At 54.8% G+C, this 18,903-nt stretch overlaps 2 protein-coding genes and 1 pseudogene across 3 annotated transcripts, besides 1 other annotated feature; 2 read left to right on the top strand and 1 right to left on the bottom strand.

The window, feature by feature from the left end:
• Positions 1-2,931: 2,931 nt before the first annotated feature.
• Positions 2,932-4,394, bottom strand: NCS54_00590100 (annotated as a pseudogene). The gene is made up of 2 exons: positions 4,217-4,394; positions 2,932-4,127 (listed from the first exon to the last, which is right to left on the bottom strand).
• Positions 2,932-4,394: a sequence feature.
• A 568-nt stretch (positions 4,395-4,962) lies between these two features.
• On the top strand, positions 4,963-5,877 carry NCS54_00590000 (Hypothetical protein; the record flags this gene model as incomplete). The annotated part of the gene is made up of 1 exon (XM_053151382.1): positions 4,963-5,877. The coding sequence occupies one exon, from the start codon at positions 4,963-4,965 to the stop codon at positions 5,875-5,877; it is 915 nt and encodes a 304-aa protein (XP_053007357.1).
• A 9,722-nt stretch (positions 5,878-15,599) lies between these two features.
• NCS54_00589900 (Hypothetical protein) lies at positions 15,600-18,207 on the top strand (the record flags this gene model as incomplete). Its single annotated transcript, XM_053151381.1, has 2 exons — positions 15,600-15,632; positions 15,688-18,207. The coding sequence occupies 2 exons, from the start codon at positions 15,600-15,602 to the stop codon at positions 18,205-18,207; spliced, it is 2,553 nt and encodes an 850-aa protein (XP_053007356.1).
• Between the last annotated feature and the right edge of the window lie 696 nt (positions 18,208-18,903).

Genomic DNA, 18,903 nt, shown 5'->3' with positions numbered 1-18,903 from the left:
ACTCGGAAGTCGGAAGCAAGCGAGTGTGAGAGCAACAGAGTGCGGATAATGACCTGAGTGAGCATCCGGGGCCAGCTGTGTGAGGGAGGTCAAGGTCTTTCTACCCACCCGCCTGACCAAGGCAGGAGGGCGGCATCCAACTAGAAGCCGTCCCAGCAGTTTGGAAAGGGTTGCAAGATGCTATGCGATGTGATGAAAGCAGCGACTCTGGCAAAGGCCGAGCAGATGCCTGTGGCGTCCAGAGGGCTTGCCATGGCGTGTCGACATGTCGTTGCAGCAGCAGCTGAGAGAGAGCCTGAGACGGCGGCACTGGGGAGGTACGCCTTTCCAGAACTCGATGGCAAGTTCGCGACCCCCTTGCGTGGGAAGCATATCATTGGCCTCATGATGGACGGTTCGGTAGAGGTTGCGTCAAGCGACCACGGCCTGCGACGGATATGGGACCGATCAAGACGATCTCCTGGAATGGCCGTAGAGATTCTGAGATGCTGGTTCGGGAGTTGCACCAGGGGCCGCACACATGCCCATCCCATCCATGCCTTACCCAGGGTTCAGCGATGTGGGGGCTCCCTTCTTTTCCCTGTCGCCCTCCACTGGTTTGATCTGCAGAGTGGGACTCTTCTAGTCAGATCTCATGGCATCCTGGTGGTGTTAGTCGGAGTTTATTGCTAAGTGAGTGATTGTGTAATCTTGGCCCATGGTGTTTTCGGCTGTCGACCTGGTTCAGGAAGGAAATTCTTCACGTCTTCGGATAGAAATGAAGCCCTTGCAATCTGAATTACACGTGACAAAGGTTTCACTCCTTCCCATCTTTTCAACTCAGGAAGGAAGCACCGACAAAACATTATCGAGGCGTATATAAGCGCACGAATGTCTACCATGCATATCACAGCCTACCATGCAGTACTGCGCTCTACGTGTAGCCTGACTTACACAACATCACACCCAGATCGTCGGAGCGGCATTTTCCAAACTGTCGATATCACACCGAGCCTCTCCTCTTCTCTCCCCCTGCCTGCCTGCCTCGCATTCCGCAGCTCCGCCTTACCCCTCAGGTTTACCTCTCTATCAATGTCTGAGCCCAGGTCTCGGGTCCATTGAGGCGTCCTGAATAGGGCTTCCTGGCGAATGGCCGCCTGTCCTCTCCGCGGGCGAGGGGTTTGACTCACCCTGTTGCATTTCATCCCACCTTTCTGCTGCTTGTTGGTGGTGATTGTGGCCAGGCAGGGTTATTTGTACAGGTAAGGTAATGCCCCGAGCCCGTCTTGTCCAACGACCGGGTCGCTGGGTTCATCAAAGCCCGCTCTCCGAGACACTTGAGGCTGCTGTGAGACGCCACTGTCTTTGTTGGGTGCGATTTACAACCCTACTTGAACTGGGCGACGCAGTCGGCATGTCAGCTCCCCAATCACGAACCACCTTTGCCATGCAAGGTGACTGGTCAGTTTGTGAATCACGTCCCCTTTAGAGAGCTTGCCTCACCTCTGCATGAATGGCTCTTGATTATTCCCGACCTCTGGCACGCGTCAAGGCTTCCTTCGGCGAGCATCCGAAACGACTCCCTCCAGGGTTACATGCGGGCAGATCTTCCAAGAGTGAGACACCAACTTATTGTCCTTCAGCTTGCTATGCCAGGCCACCTGCCAAGATGGGAATCCCCGCCCAGGTTGTGACCAATGCAATTAACGTTTGTCTTGGTCTTGAATCGCCATCCCACGCTCTGAAGCCCATTGGTCGCCTTGGCTTTAACTTGAACTTGCAGTCGATGGCAGCTGTCAATTCCCAGTCCTGACGCAATATTATGCTACTAAACTCACCAAGCAAGTCAATACACTAAAAAGACGGCAGCAAGCCATATTCTTGGCCAGTCATCATATGAAGACGCGCAAGCTGTTCCCACTAGTCAATGGCATGGCTCATCCTTCAATCACACCAACACTAGATGCCATGTGCAGCCGTTGAAAACCTCGCCATTTATTTAAATTCGGTCTCGAACCAAGTTGCGTTGTTGGCCAGAAAGTAAATTATTAACACAAGATCAGGGCATCAGACAGGCCGTTGGGTAGATCTAGCCCGTTGGCATTACATGATCCAGATACCAACAACCAAAAGGGATATTACCATATTGCTTTTGCCCTTGGCAAGCTCATTTCCACACCCCCAGGAATCATTGACCACACTTGCGGATGTCATCCCCTTGAACTTAGTGATGTGTCTATTCTTGGCACTGCAGGTTCGGAGGGCTTCAATCCATGTTCGTATCCTACACGCCGCCCCCTGCTAGCAACCAACACGGTCAACATTGGTGTATCTACTGGAATCGGAAGGTCGATGAGAAATCACTGGATGAATGGTTCATCTTACGAAATTCCTTCTTTCTAAGGAGGTGTAGGGATGAGACCTGGGGCTCGCTTCTGAATAGATAGGAACCATTTCTTTGGTGTAAGGACTGTCGAGCTGTACTCTGCCCTAGCGCTCTGCTCCCTCAGGCGAGAGCAGAGGAGGTCAAGGTATCGCCATTGAAGGGGTTTCCAATTGAGTCTACCGCCGTAACTCTTCGGAGGTCACCAGGCACTAAGGATATGAGGCGTCGTGGGGCAATATTCATATGTTGGATAGTTCTTCCGTGGTGAAGAAAAGCAAGGGCTCGTTAGCTCGAAGCCCTTCAAGTGCATGTGTTCAATCACGTAGGGCTGAGAGAATTGTGGCAACAAGATTCGTTCATAACGTTACTTTCAATGTGAAATTCTCATAATTAGATATCCAGGCATAAGTAACAGATGGCTGCCTGAGACACTCCTCCGTGATGGACGGATGTTCTCAAGACACCTGCGGCTAGCTGTCAGGAAACATACCAAGAAAGCGTCCAAGCGCAATTACTAGCCATTGTCTATAGCGGAAAATGATATATTACAGGGAATCTTTATAACCTCACAACACCAGCCGTCCGGGCTCCTCCTCCAGAATCACCTTGCAGCGCTCCAGGAAGATCTGTGCCCGCTCCTCCTCGGCCTTGGGGACTACCAGGGTGAAGAGGTTGGCGCCGCTGGACATGCCGGGGACGGTGCGGATGGTGGCGGGCTTGGGAGCGGCCTTCTTGCTGGGGGCGGCAAGAATGTCGATAATGTCGGTCTGCTTGCGGGCGGCGGGTTTAGGGGCGAGCAGCGACGCGGGAGGGATGGCGGAGATCTGGGGGAGGTAGACACCGCGGGAACCCTTGACGGCCTTGACCTTGTCGAGGCCGAGAACCTGGTCGAAGAGCTCGTCGGTGGTGGGAGCACGCTTCAAGGCAGGGAGAGCGTCGTTGGCGACCTCGGCGGCGCGGCCGACAAAGGTAGAGATGGGCAGGAAGACGCCGAGAGTATCCTGGATCTTGTTTTGGACCTCGATGACCTTGGACAGGGAGACGGGGATGGACAGCTCGAGGTTCTCGATCACGGGGGCCTTGGGAGTAGGGGCAGCCTCCTTGGGGGCCTCCTTGGGAGCCTTCTTCTCGGCGACCTTGATGTTGCTCAGGTCGAGGTGGGTGAGGGCGTTGAAGTTGGACTCGTTGGCCGCGGGGGTATCGGGGTTGATGGCTCCGAGATAGGCGAGGACATCACCCTTGAGCAACCGGCCATGGGGACCAGTGCCCTTGATCTTCCTGACGTCGTCCTCGCTGAGGCCCTTCTCCTTGACCAGGTGTCCGACCGACGGCAGGAGGGGGTATTTGTGCTCGTAGGTTCCGGTGCCCGTGGGCTTCGGGGCGCTCTTCTTCTCGGCGGGCTTCGACTCGGTCGGGGCGGTCTCCTTGGTGGCCTGGCTAGGCTGGGCCTTGGGCTGCTCGTCGGCGGGGATCTCAAGTGAGCTGATGTCGTCGCCGGCCTCGGCGATGACGGCGATCCGCGATCCGACCTGAACGGCCTTGCTACCGTCGGCCGTCATGATCTTGACCATGACACCGTCGTCCTGGGCCTCGACGTCCATGGTGGCCTTGTCGGTCTCGATCTCGAGCAGCACGTCGCCGGCGCTGAAGGACTCCCCCTCCTTGACCTTCCAGCTGGCGATGTTACCCTCGGTCATGGTGGGCGAAAGGGCCGGCATGGTAAAGTTCTGAGCGGCGAGGCATCGCGTCGATGTGGTGAAGGCTGCACGGCAAGGGAAAAAAGGTCACCATGTGTTAGTCGGTGCGCGACAAAAGGGACCGAGAGGGAGGAGATGGCCAGCAGAAACGTACTACGGACGACGGAACGGGTAGCGACGACACGGGCAGACGCCCTGTATGCTGCCGCGAGAGACGCCATTGCACACAGCTCAATTGAGGACGGGAGACGGCGATGTGAGGCGGGCTGTGGAGGGGATTCAGGGCACGTAGGAGCGGCCTCGGGGGGTGTTGGAGGGATGGATTTCTTGAGCTGAAGCTGTTGGGATGGCGGCGCTGAAGTGGATACGGCGACGTTTTTTTTTTGGCGGGAAGCTTAGGAACGCAAGGGACAGAAAAGTAACGTTTTCTTAACGGTTTTCTTCACCTATACACCATTCAATTTTTTATCTCATTAACTATCTAATAGCTTAAACATGATCAAATACTAATAAGTATGCCTAAATCTTGTCCTTCCAACTTTTTAATAACAATTCACCGCGACATCTTCACCAGCTCAACACCCATGCTCATCAGTATATCTCTCAACTGTTCCACTTAATTTGTCGCCCTCCCTCATCCCCCTCGGACGACATTTTGCCGCAACCCGACCACGCCAAAATGATCCCCGGCTTATTTCCGCACAGCCCCAGATGGGTTTAGCTCGATTGAAAGTTGAATTTCTGGATAGCTTCACTTTTTTGCTTGAGAAGCCGCAAAATATTACACATGAGTGTGATTTCATGACACCACGCACCCAATTGGACGCCCTACGGCACATATAACACACTATACGCATCAGTAGTCTCTGTTTCTCCTGCTCAAACGACACAAACCACATCATGGCTAGCCTCGCAAGGGGCTTTTGCCTCCCCGGTCTCCGGCCCCTCCTCGCACCCCGCGCCGCCGAATCCGCCGTCCTCCGATCCCGCTTCTTTACCACATCCCTCCGCCGGGCTGCCCAGCCGGCCGTGAAAGCCACCCGGCCTGCGAAGATCGCCGCCGCTGCCGCCGCATCGTCCGTTGCCCCAAGCCAGTACGCCCTCATCAAGAGCCTCGCGACAAAGCCCACCCCGACGATCCTCTACGAGGGCCCCTCACATTTCTGGTTTTACTTTGGCTGCTGGACGAGCGGTGTCTCTCTTCTCACGTGGACGGCTCTCACTGCGAAGACGGCTGTCAACCAACCCGAAGGTGTTCCGCAATGGGTCGGCATCACGTTCGGCGCCTCCTACCTCTTGCTTGTCTCTATGGGCTTCTACCTCATTGCCAAGACTCCCAACATCGTCGGCCGTATCCGTATCCTACCAGCCCAGGCTGCTAAGCTCGCGCCCGCCGCTGGCAGCCCCTCGAGCGTCGGCCCTGCGCCTATTCAGATGGAGGTGACGGTCAAGCGCATGTTGCCGTTGCTCAAGCCCAAGGTCATTACAGCACCACTGGACAAGGTCTGGCTCAAGAGTCGATTCTCGCTACCAGGTGAGTACGTGCCAGAGCTGAAGCGGTTGGAGATGGAGCGCGCGGCCGAGGTCAAGCGAGAGGCACTACGCAAGTTCGACATGGAGCACTTGTTCACGATGCCCTTCCGCAGGATGGGTCGGGCAGTGTCCGCCATGTTCAACGGAGTCAAGTCGGCCTGGACTGATATGGGCTTTGGCATTATTCGCGTGAACGGCAAAGACTACAAGGTGGACGTGACCCAGGGCTTTGCACATGATGGGTTCCGCACGTTGGAGAAGCTCCTGGAAATCCAGCCATGATCGACACTCGGGGGACGCGCAAGTATCAAGCAAGAGAGGATGGAAGAGGACGTTGAGACGGCGACTCCGTGATATACCGCGTGAGAGCCGAGATGTGTTACTACCCTGTACGTTACCGTGTAAGAAGAGTGTATGGAAAATCTTGATCCAAGATCTGGGCCTCATAGCCTCACTTCTCACCACCTCAGTTACGGGAGCACAGCCACAGACTGTAATGTTCCTGAAGAATATTCCCGCAATACAGAAAACTTCTCTGTGACCACATCAGTCTCTTCTTCCCTCGTGATGGGATCGCCCGATCTGTCGGGCACGCGAGCAGCGGCACATCGCCATGATGGTGTTGATCGCGTACAAGCAGCAACGTTTCCCAGCCGTTCCGAGATGCTCCCACAGGTAAGCAAATCGCTCAGCTTAACAACACACCGCCAAGATTGAGGCGAGCAAACGACCCAACGCAGACATCACGTATGATGGAGGCTACATGCTACGTCTCAACTCCACAGATGAGATGCGACTAGAGGGGCGAGAAGTAGACGATACATGGGGCTCTCGTTTCGTCCGCCCTCTTTCCCTGAATGGAAAGTTGGAAATCTCCACATCTCGATTGGAACGTCCATGGAACAAGTCCATGTTTGCGGCACTTTGCATCTTGACGACCCCTCGTGATCTTCCGGAGCGGCGGGCCCCCAAACCAAACTGGCGTGTCGTTCAACTCGACTCGACTTACACGCAGTTTGGTCAGCCATCACAGATCAGCCCACGCACCACTACATGACCTCTCACAAAGAAAGAGAGATTTGCCGCAAAGCCACCCGTCGAACCAAACCAAACAAAGGGTCGAGGATGGCGCCGGCACTGACATTCGACTGCAAACACCCATGGCGCGAGTGGCTGGTACATCGTAGACAGTCCCTGCACGATCGTTGAGGGGTCCATGTTCAACATGGACAGTTATCCCCTCAGATTGGTTAGTCCCAGCCGCTTAAGCACAGGCACAAGCAACAGAAGCAATGACCAACATGGAATCTGTCCTTCGGCATGACGAAAGCAGGATCTAAACATATCCCGAAGGCGGGGGGAAAGTTGAAATTTTCCTCTTCTGTGTATCCAAAACTTGGAGCCCCTCGATATCTTACCCCTCCAAACCAAGGTCGTCGTCCAGTCTAATGGGAAGCGGTCAGCCAGCCTCACCCTTCCCAGCTTCAGCAGACGAGGCTATCCCTGACAGTTTCGCTGAACAGCCTTTTGACGATCCAATGCAAGCAACTTCAAAGCTCCACAGGCGGGGCCTAGCGCCGTGGGTTTCGCTTCTTTGCTTTGTGGGCGCCCATCAAATCAAGCGACTCGCACGCGCGCTGTCACTCGAGTTTGGACGGCGGCGGGCGCCTTGAGATCATGCCATCGAGCCATGATGAGTGAACCATGGCAATTTTATCGTGCATCTTTCGAGAGAATAATCGAACTCTCTTTGGCACATGGATCCAACACCTTGTGCGATCATCAAAACACTCGGACCCCCTCCCCTGCAAATCAGGGTCCAAACCTCAGAGTCGTAGCCGCGCGCACACACTATCGCCTAGGCTTGTCATTGAAGCCTGCGCCATCGTCAGCTCTATCAGAATGAATTGCCGACATCTGTAAAACTCCATCCGAAGGGTCCAAACAAAGATGCCTGTCAGCAGCTATTGTGGGCTTATCGACGTCATCAAGCTTGTGCTCCTGGTTGGGTCAGCCCTTTACGGCTTGCGGTGAGCTCTGAGCGTCCCACCCTGGACGAGGGACCCTGACCTGGGGGGGCTTAGTGCAGTGGAAACGATGCGGTCGATACCTTGGAAGGCTTCTTGTCAAGATGAAGATCAAGACCAGATTCAGAACTCCAACCTCGAGAAAGCTGCGCGCGATAAAGATTCGTGGCCGACGCGCCTTGCGCTGCCTCTCCTATTGGCGCCCACGCAGGTTCTGACATATGGCCGACAAGGCATTCCGTGGGCCGAAAGGAAGAAAGGGACCGCAGGTCTTGGGAAGTACTCGTACTTGTCGTGTGCTCGGCTCGGTGTAAGCGGAGGGAGGCTCGACTTGAGCATCCATTGTCGATATCCGTTGCCTCAATGTTGCAAGTCCGAAGTCATGTTACCGCCGAGCACCAGCAAGCTAACAGTTGCACCAGCCCTGCAGTTGATGCCCACTCTGTGCCTTGCTTCAAGCCCAAGTCCTCGGAGCGTTTTTCTCGTCGACCGGTCGGTATGTGGGCGATGCAACATGCCTACCCACTCACTGTCTTTGTCCCCAAACGAATACGCATCCGCCTTTGTCACAGAGCAGCGGCGCCCATTCAAGTGACTGTTCCAGGCGCTCGTGAAACATGGTTCCACGCAATCACTTTCGCCCTTGAGAGCAGGGGCCCAGACATCTGGAGTAGTGTCATGATATCTGTGCAGATAGCCGCATCGGCGGAGTGGCTTGCAAACAATGGAGAGGGGAGCTCACTTGGACCATCCCATCTTGATCCGACATCTGCTCACTCGCTTGTCGTTTTCGCTACCAACGCCAGATCCCCTCTAGAGATGCGTGCCCCTCGTGCTCCTTAGAACTCGACGAATGGTGTGCCCCCCAAGAAGCAGAATCATCATTGTCGCGCGTCGGTTTGCAGCCATCAACCCTCGAGATGCAGAGGTGGCATGTCGCCCAAGCAGATTGGACAATTCCCCACCAGATCGAGGGGTAGAATGCTCTAGCGAGAGAGGGCCTGGACCTTTGAACAGAGACCCTGATACGCGCCGTAGTGCCGTCCCTCGTCGGTCGATCGCCGACAGTGTCCCTCAAGGACAGTCGAGACGGCACAGGGCCATACACCTGCGTGAGCGTGTTGCGTGATGCTTCGCGAATGAGCCAGAAGATCTTTTTAGATGCATCGTGACATGTACTAAGGCACTGGAGATCACTGAGGGTGTCATGTCCTGCGGTTTCCTGTACGTGATGCTCAAATCCTGGGGTTGGACGACTGGATGTCGCGGGGGGGTCAAGCAGCGGTGAGCGGAGGATGGGCGAATCACGTCCGATATCCCAGCCAATATCAGCAAACCCAGCATCCAACACGGCCTTCTCCCGAGCTGCCACCTCCCGTAGCTTCGAGGGAGAGAGGAATGCGACCGTCAAGCGTCATGTGCCCCTCGTTTCAATTTGGCTGAGGACGCACCTGGCACCCATCATTGGTCACCGTGTCTCGATTTCTAGAACAACCGCCAGTAGCGCAAAGGGTCAAAGGAGGCTCAGCCGTCAACCCACGACACGGCAAACCAACGCCATCACGTAGATGAGGCAGTTTGGGAGGGACAGTATCATTGATTATTCGCTGAACTGGGCGGTCTATCCCACCCACCCAAGATCCTCCGTCTGTTAGCATCAAGACTAGATCGCCCTCCGAGCCGGCGTCGCGCACTTCATCTCACGACATCCGAAGCAGGTGATGGTCAACCTCCGATATACGGACATGGTTTGCCGGTTCTTCCCTCTCCTCTGCCGGACGAGTCTCGAAAATCATCCGAGCTGGTGAAACGGTCTCTGTAGATGAGCCACTGGTGAAGTCAAGACATTGGATCCGGGGACTTGATGGTTCTCTGTGCTCACTCAAGACGAGACGCTAGATCCACCCGGCCGCAGCAGAGTCCTCTCCAGGTGGGACATGGCATGGTATGGATCTCACCTGAGGATTTCCAACTTTGGCTCACGTCGTTATTTCGTGACGGCACTTTTTATTCCCCAGACTGAAAGTGCAACACGGTCCTCAATCATGTCTCGCATCGGACAATACACTCGAGGCGGCATGACTCGGCCAAGACAGGACAGGACAGGATGGTGATGCCAGATTATGGCCGGTGCGCGCGCGATAATGAGACCCTTGCTCTCTCGTCTGTTGGACCCTTGCTCTGTTGATTCCCGCGAGATAATGCAAGCACTCCAAGCCGCACTCTTGTGGAAACTTCAATTGGCATCCATCACGATTCTTCCTCAGAGACCATGAAACGCACTCATGGGACTGCCCTCGCACGGTCGAAGCATCACCTGCGAGTTGCGCGAACATGGCCTGAGCTGTGTCTGTCTGCGACAATGGTCGCAGCGACGATGTCGTCGTGCAGTAGTTCGTGGGTTGAAGGGAACGTCGTATGTCTTTAGAGACAAATTGCCGGATCCGGCAGGATGAAAGGGTCCTTGAACGGGGCTGATGTCGGCGCCGAACCACTGGAGGGTCTAGACTTTGCTCCTATCGTGAATCCATGTACGGCAGCTGCCATCAAAATAGAAACCGCACCGGTCTTGAGTGTCAGCCCGAGTAGAATATGTCTCTTCCAAGAACCCGTCAGAATGAATTGGCATTCCATCCTAACCTGCAGCTCTTGAAAGACACTGGCTGTTTCGACAAGCCAACTTTGCCAGAGCGAGCTGATGGACCAGGGGCCCTGGACAAGAGGTGCCTCAACTTGTAAGCGGCGCAACGTTTTGAGTGGACGAAGAGTGCAGCCATGTCTCCTTCAGGTTCTACAAAACCGCCCCAGACTCTTGGCCAGCAGCCTCTGCGGGACAAACATCATGACACGGAGGGCAGTGTCTCTCCTCTGTTCTCGAAATCCTTTGGATGGTAGGTAACAAGGCGCCTATCCGCGGGCTGGACCGGGTTTGAGGTGAAGAGATCGACTGTTAGTCGAGTCAGTTTTCATGGGATTTCTGCAAGTTAATGAAAATCCATACGGAAATGGCCACATTATCCAATGTCCATTATCGTAGAGTGACGCAGTGAGGTAGCCCGGACACGTCTTGGCAGTGGTTGGTCGTTTGAAGCGCAGCGGGATGCCAGAGATGCTGAAGATCATGGCCGTCACAGACGAGCTGGAGCATCTTGCGGTGGTTCGGGCGGGATGGGCGTCCACTAACAGCCCAGGATAAAGGAGAGAACCCTGCAAGTTGCAGGTGAGAAGTACCCGTACTTGTCCCTAGTACATGGGACTGCGACCAGGGGCTCAAGAGGCCCTTGAAGCAAGATGACATGCCACTCCCCCAATCAAACGTCGGCGCCACGCGGGTGCAGTGGAGATATGACATAACTGCTGGGGGGCGCGCCCAGAGCGGCCCAGAGTGAAAGCAAATGGTCAGAGGCTCCGCTTGAGGCGGCGCCCGACACAGGCCAAAGGCGCAGCGCAGCAGAGATGCAGATGCAGAATGCGATGGATCATGGGTTGAATGAGATCCAATGTGAGCCACAAGGGGGTCTAAGGAGAGCACAGTGGCGGCAGAGGCTCTCCCACAGAAGGAAAGCTGAGCTGAGGAAATGGCCTCTTCCGCATGTTCCATCCTCATGACGGGAATGCGCGTGGTGCGAGCATAAGATGTTGGAGGGAGGGACAGCTCGGAACGGAGCGGATGGTCTCGTGGCAGCAACGAGCTGTGCTGCGTGATAGGCATGTCTTGGATGTGCCATGACAGACGCCTGCCGCGATACAGGCGGGCTCGGGGGTTCTGGATCTGGATGTGCGGTTGGTGGTGGGTGTTTGCTGCTGTTGATTCAGTGAATCATGCACTGGACTGCGCTGAAGCGGATGGATGGATGATCCAGAGCATGGTGGTTGGTGTGGATGGTTGATCAAGGAGGGATTCTTCTGGAGCAGACCCGTGGTGGTTGGCGGGCCGGCGTGATTGATGTTGCGTGCACCTTGTACTGACATCCATATTCATTTGATCAAATCCAATCTCAGGTACAGTACCCATCAACGAACGCCGGCGATACGTCGAAACGGCGGCGGCACGGCTGATGGGTTTCGGCTGGGCATAAGAGGAGGCTTGTGCGACTCCCCGAGATAACAAGTCTTGCCTCTCCTCTGGTATGGGGATTTTCGAGGCGTGATCTGCCATGTCTCGGGACACGACAAGAAGGGGACTGCTTTGATGCAAGGACAACCTGCGACAGACTGCGAGTCAGGAAGATGATGATGTGCTGCATGACATTTCTGTCCTGCTGCTGCTGCTGCTGCTGCTTGGTGCATCACCAGTGCCGGCGCTCCACCGACTGAGAAATTTACAAGTGCCTGTCATCGAGTTACCCGGGAATTAGAATGCCGCGATAGGAGAAGAGGCGAACAAATTCTTCCGTTGCACGACAGCAGCCTGACTCTTGTCTGCTTGACGGTTGCCTCTTCTCGACCCCTCGGTCCTCATTCGGGTGTCCACCGAGGAGGCTATATCGGTGTCTCCATGGTCAATAGCGGCATCTCCGGGTCAAGTAAACAAACAACAACATCCATAAAGACGGCGGGGGACGGGGTCCATGTCCTTGTGCCGTCCGTCAATGCCATGCCTCCCCTCCAGTCTTGCTTGGCTTGGCCTGTGAGACATGGCTGAGGCGTGCGCACGCACACGGTTCAATCTCTCATCTTTGCCCGCACCGACCAACAACCGCGCCGCATTTCATCGTCGATTCGTCGTCGTCGTGTTGCTGTTGACGATGCTTGAGCCTGGACTGGTCCTGTTGGAAATGAAGGCCCAGCGCGCAAACACCCGTCTTGAACAGAGTTCCCGAATCCTCGACCGCAGCCGACGCTACGGCCTCTCTAGATCCCCCTAAAGGAAATAAGCGGCTTGCGCCCATGCTAGATTGGCCATCTAGGCGGAACACCCATCACCAATCTCAAGTGCAGCTCTTGCATTCTCACTTGCTACTCGCCGAGTCGTTGCGCGTCTGGCCTGGTCTTCCTGATCCCGGTTCCACGCCACGCGGGTCAAGAAATAAACGAGACAGCAGAACATTAACAAGGTTACTTAACTCTTCTCAAGTATAATAATTAAATTTATATAAAATATGATAAAATACTCAAGTGTATATCATAATAAAGGTAATACTTTGAAGTCCTTTTTATATATTATTTCTATGTTTTATAGACTCCCTTCAGGGGAGGATAAGCAAATAAGTTTGTACTCGCATCTTTTTTTTCCTCGACCTGCCAGGTGGGTGCACGCCAAGAGGACCCCCACTGTGGTGAGCGACTCGAGCATGGTCCCGTTCGACGACTCCACTTAAGACCATCGAACGCTCGGCGGCCTGTTTGGTGTTGCCCTCTCTGTCATTCTGTTGCAAGTAACCTCTCGGTCTCGTTATCGAGCTGTTCTCAGCCCACGGCGAGCCCGGAGCGACTGCCTACATATCGAGAGATGACATGAATGCTGACAAGACGTGTTTAGTGAATAGTGAGCGTTGGCAAGGCTAGTCCGACCATTGTCAGCCCTCTGTAGTTTGCAGATCCATGAGTGAAATCATGAGGCGCAAGTTGAGTGAAGATAACCAAAAATATGGAGTTGATATTGGAACATGTCTCTCCCAGCCCAATTCCCCGGATATGAAAGTGGCGGTGGGCTGGGCTGAACTGAACTGAACTCAACCTCTTGGGCACACAAATTGTCCATTACTGGATTGTTCCAAGTTTCCAAGCTGGTTCTCTTGTAATCCAGCCTGACCGACAATGACGATGGGGTAACGCGAAAAATCGAGAGGCGATGGTTGAATGCGGAGTTGAGGTGAGAGGTGATGGGAAAATCCTTACTTGGCTTGAGCAAGACGTCGCGGTTGAGGTGCGGTGGTACCAGGGATGGATTGGTTGGATCCATCGTTTATCCTGGATGGTCCAAGGTTGAGTTGATGCAAGCAAGGTAAAAAGCCAGGGCCAATTTCTGATCGGTACGTAAGTAGTCTCCGTCGTCGAAGTCGTAGTCGCAGGATCCCCCAGTCGTCGTCGGTGTTATCTCATCCCGGCTGCAGACCGAGATGCGATGGATGCGGAGCGCACGAAGCGAAGAGGCGCTGCTGCTGCTTGTGCTTGGCTGCGGATGGCATCAAGGCCCGAGACGACCGCGCGCGAGAGGGAGGCGGATGGTTTCTGGATGCGCATCTGGCTCTGGCTGCACTCTGCACTGCACTGCAATGCGCTCATGCAGGCGGTGGTTGAGCAGTCATCATCATTGGACGATTTCTGGGGATTGCATGCTTTGGATTGGGAATGCCCTCGGCCGGGATGGGGGGAGACCCTCGTTCAGATGGCGGCAAAGAGACCCAGCAGGGTCCACACCAAGTGGCCGCCCACAGGCTCCTCAGTGGCTCCTCAGTGGACACCCCGTTGATGGTCATTGCTCCTGAGGCGGGTCACAAGTACCGGATACTTTGCGAGATGGGGTGCGTGCCCCCAAACTGGCCCCGTCCAGCCCCAATCAGCCGCCCGTACGACCGCTGATGAACCAGCCAGACTGCCAGGGTGTGGTGCTTAGGGGACCGAAAAACCGTGCTAGTCCTGGGAGAGGGTGTCGAGGTGCCAGGGAGTGGGAGGACAGGCCTGAGATGCCCTGTGTTACTGGGCCTGCCAGGTCGTTGCAGAGCGCAGTGATCTCTCTCGTCGACGCATGGAGGCAGCAGAATCAGAGCCAGCCAGAAAAATCCCATCCCAGGTGAGACCCTGGTCATTTCCTCTCCTCGACGGGTCCCTCTTGCGCAGCCAGCGCCCGTTCCATATTACTATAGGAACCCTCCAGGCCCCTCCACCTTCCTTTTGGGACCCTTCCTTTACTTCTGCGTCCTCCCGTCTACTCCTGGATCACATCAACGCCATCCTCCTCCTCCTCCTCCTCCTCTCCTTTTCATATCGACAATCCTCTCGAGGTATCCTCAGGGCCACGGAGGAATCTAGGTTCGCAGCTGTTCTTGTCTGGCGAACCTGTCGAGGCTTTACAATCCTTTCCCAGCTTTGGGCTGTTGCTGTGCTGCAACCGTCGCTGGGTTTTCCCTACTCGTCAAAGGTGAGTCCATGATGCTCCGCGATGATCTTGATTGCATTCCCTTCCATCATTTCCTCTTCTCTTGCGTTTGCTTTGCATGTCTCTCTAAATTGCTTGCTGTTTGTCGCTGTCTATTTGTTGCTATTTGATTTGCTGCGCTGCGACAACAGTGAAGAAGGATTCCGTGGTGAAGACGCTTGGGTCCTGGTCACGGCTGCCTACCGCTTCTGTGTCTACCACGGCTTTTCACGCTTGAAAACCGAACCTTGTCTGCTTTTACCTGTCTTCCGCCCGAAAATCTTGTCCTCTTGCAAATCCGCAACCTCCATCTCGTTTGCCACGCTCTGCGCGCTTCTCGATGTCCTGCACTCGCTTCTCCTGGCCAGAAATCTCGTGCTCCCAGTCCAAACCTCTTCTCCGAAGCCATCGCCGCTCCCTCCTCGCCCGTGTTCCGTGACTGCTGCCTCAACGATCATCGAATGCGTGTGACCACGATTACGATTTCGGTTCCCATCCTACATCCACGGGCGGCAAAGTGAACAGCGAGGCTGTGCAGTGACGATCACCGGTCGACTTACACTTATACAACCACTTCTTTCGCCCTATTTCAGCTGGCATGTCATGCCAACCCCGCCTGCAGACTGGATGCCGAGATTTGTGCAGAACGCCTTGGACCCTTCGTGCTTTGCTTGCTCACATTTTATACATTTCTTTGCGCCTTCTCAGCTGCCGCTTGGCGACGCATCCAACTAACCTTAGTGTGAAATAGGTAGAACTTTTGCAACCTTCGATCTTCCTCCGACCGTGATACCCCAGGCGAAGCCATCCCTCCCCGGCATCGCTTCTCCCATCCGACCATATACTTTTCTATAACTACGACTGGACCCCGCTCCTATGCGTAGTGGACAATAATTATGGATTCAGAAGACGGAGAACTGTTCATAAAGGTATGGTGATGTTTGAGAGTTTCGAAAAGTTGGGCAACCCAGCTGACTGATGTAGCAACTTGCCAGCTTCGTGCGGACGCATGAAAAGGCTCTCGCCAACGCCCTTCAGTTGCAACGCCGTCAAACTCGGCACAAATCCTCTCAGAGCACTGGCTCTGCCGCCGCCCTCTCCCAGACCTCAACCTCCCTCCCCGATCGACCCGCCACCTCCTCATCCACTTCGAGTTCACTCGCCGCCGCCTTGTCGCTGGGCGCCCTCAGCTTCACTTCCCATAATGTTAAATCGGCAAAGTTGGCGCTCACCCCTCACCACCTATTCTACCTCCTCTCGCGTTTCGAAGAGCTCAACATCAATGTTGGCCCTATGAAGGTCCGGCTAGAAAACCTCCACGACAGCTCATCCTCCGCCAACTATGTCTCGTTCCTCAGCAACACCCAACGGTCGAGAAGCAAGGGTTCCGATATCGATTCCATTCATTCGGTATCGAGTATGCGCAGCGTCATGTCTGGCATGTCTGCCTTGTGGGCCAGCTTTGGCATCGGTGCCAGCATCTCTGCTGCCCGCACTGAGCGCCAGAAGGCTGCCCTGGAAGCCGACATGAAGTACCTTTACTCTGCGTTTACCAAGATCCCCTGCCTTAAGCTGGCACCGGATTGGCGTGCTCGCCTGATCCGTGGCTACGAGGAGTTCCCTTTTGACTCAGCCGTCCCTCTATACGCTTTCAAGAATCTCCAGGCCCTCGAGGTCAACAGCATCGACTTTCGACAGTTTTTCGGTTGGGATCGTCTGGCCGATCAGCTGCGGTCGTTGACGCTCAAGCGTGCTGGCGTCGAGGACCCTGCGGACATTCTGATTGAGATCGTATTGGATGACATGGATAAGCGTCGGAGACGGGTTTCCAAATCACAGTCATCACCTACCTCCGCCTGGGCAGGGAGCAGCAGCCCTCGACGAAGCGGTGTCCTCGCTGGCCATCCAGAGCTTCATCGGGCTGCTTCTGCACCGAGCTCCCCTGGTCATCATGTTGACATGAGGATTGGTTCCATGACGCCCAGCGAACATGCTGTGGAAGAAGGCAGCCGAAGGCAGTCTTTGAGCAGAGAGGACCAGGAGGATTCCTCCAAGCCTCAACACAAGGAGGCTCGTCCCCGAAGCAACTCACCTCCTCGACCTGCTAGTTCTCGGACTCAGTCCCATCACGTTCGTGGTGGACATCACCGTATGAGGCGATCTGGATCTGGTAGCTCTCATTCCAGCCTCTCGGATTCATGGGGTGGTCACCATCACGCCCGTGGTAGCTCGGGCAACCTACTTGCGATGGGCATCCTTCCCGCCTCCAAATGGCGATTCCTGAGACACTTGAGCTTGGCGGAAAACTCCATGACCTCCATTCCTCACAACAGCCTCGCGCCCCTCTCCAATACACTCTACTCTCTTGACCTCTCAGCCAACCTCTTCAGTCAGGTCCCGGACAGCCTGGCCACCCTCACTGCTCTTCGAGCCCTCAACTTGTCGCATTGCATGATCGACTCGCTTCAGTCGCTCACTCGCAACCCCCTCCCCGCCATCACAGCCTTGAACCTCAGAGCCAACAGACTTCAGTGTCTGGCTGGTGTTGAGAAGTTGTTCCCCCTTGAGCGACTTGATCTGCGAGAGAACCGTCTGGTTGATCCCATGGAGCTCGCGAGACTCACTGGTATCCCCGACATTCATGAGATTTGGGTTGAAGGCAACCCCTTCACACGCACGCACAAGGATTACCGTGTCACCATCTTCAATCTCTTCCGCAAGACCCCGGGATACACGGAGGATGTCATCATTGATGGCAGCGGACCCAGTTATGCCGAAAAGCGTATGCTGGTCGAACGCCCTCCCATCCCCGAGTCCGTCCCCGTGGTCAAGCCACAGGCTCCTGAGGTGCCCACTGTTGATGTGAGCAAGCCTGCTATCATCTACAATCCTCCCAAGGAGCCTACTGTTCTCCGAAAAGAGCGGCCTGCTCCCAAGGCTGTCATGAGCGAGATCAACACAAGTTCGACACGTCGGCGGAAGACGCCCAAGAGGCGTATCGTTGACCTTGCCACGTCTGATACACTCCCCTCTCCCGCCCCTGTTGACGTGCACGTGGCGAAGCCAGCTGTCAGACAGCCCAAGGCGCCAGTCACAAACGATGGGAACTATCGAATCTCCCAAGAGCCTGAGACTCAATTGTTGCCTCCGGTGGTACTCTCCACCCACTCGGGCGCTGTGAGCGCCCCTGAAGTCCCCCGAATCGATACCAGTGTAGTACCAAACATTTCCACTGTCTACTCCACCGACGACGACCGCGCGGATTGGAAAGAGCCCCAGGATTGGGATGCCAGCGGAGAGATGTATCGCCAGAAGATTGAGGCCTTGCGGAATAAGGTCGGAAACGGCTACCTTTCAGTCCTGAGCGAGGAGAGCTGGGGCTCCAGCCGTCCGGCAGAGTATTCATCTCCTGGTATCCCATCTGCCCCTGTCATGCGCACCGCTCATACTCCAATTCATCTTCCCCAAGCGCAGGCCATTCACAGTGGCCGAACCTTGGGCTAGACCAAGACACTCACACACCATCTGTATCCGGAGGATGATGATACCCCAATGATACCCTTATATACCCTCTCTGCCGCGGGATTTGGTGGATTCTGCAGCATGATTCGATTCTCCTTGACCGAGCTTGATTCTGGAGACTCAAGCTTGGCCACACTTCTGTTTTCGACATTTATAAGCATTTTGCAATGATATTACGGAGCATAGCGAGGCGGCGTTTTTGGCAGAAGGAACATTTGCATTTGTTTGAGCATTCAGAGCCATCATCACTACCCATGGTTGCTATTCTTGGTTGCCGGAGCATTCCTGATCATGTTACTCGTGGTCTGGACGCATATCTGGAACATGCGGAGAAGCAAAATCCCTTTTGAGGGCAGGACTTGTTTCTCAAGAATGCTCAAATTTTTTCTCATCTATATCGGGAGGGAAACCCCCGACATTGGATTATTTTGGTCGGAGTTTGGACACGGCGTTTACGGAACAAGGATGAGATTTGGCTTTTTGCATTTTGGGTTTGTGTGGCATGGGCTGAAAGAAAAAAGACTTCAGTGGTCGTTTGACAAGGCACACAGTTTGTGGATTTCCATAGTGGAGGGGTTGACAGAGTTGTTGTTGAGAGTTGATGTAATACATGGAAATCATGGATCTGTTCAAACTTTGATGCATCTCTGGTGTTTGTCATGACTTGGCTGAGACGTA

This window comes from Fusarium falciforme, chromosome 4 (assembly GCF_026873545.1).
Source record: "Fusarium falciforme chromosome 4, complete sequence".
NCBI lineage: Eukaryota > Fungi > Ascomycota > Sordariomycetes > Hypocreales > Nectriaceae > Fusarium > Fusarium falciforme.
This window is presented reverse-complemented; position numbering and strand designations above follow the sequence as displayed.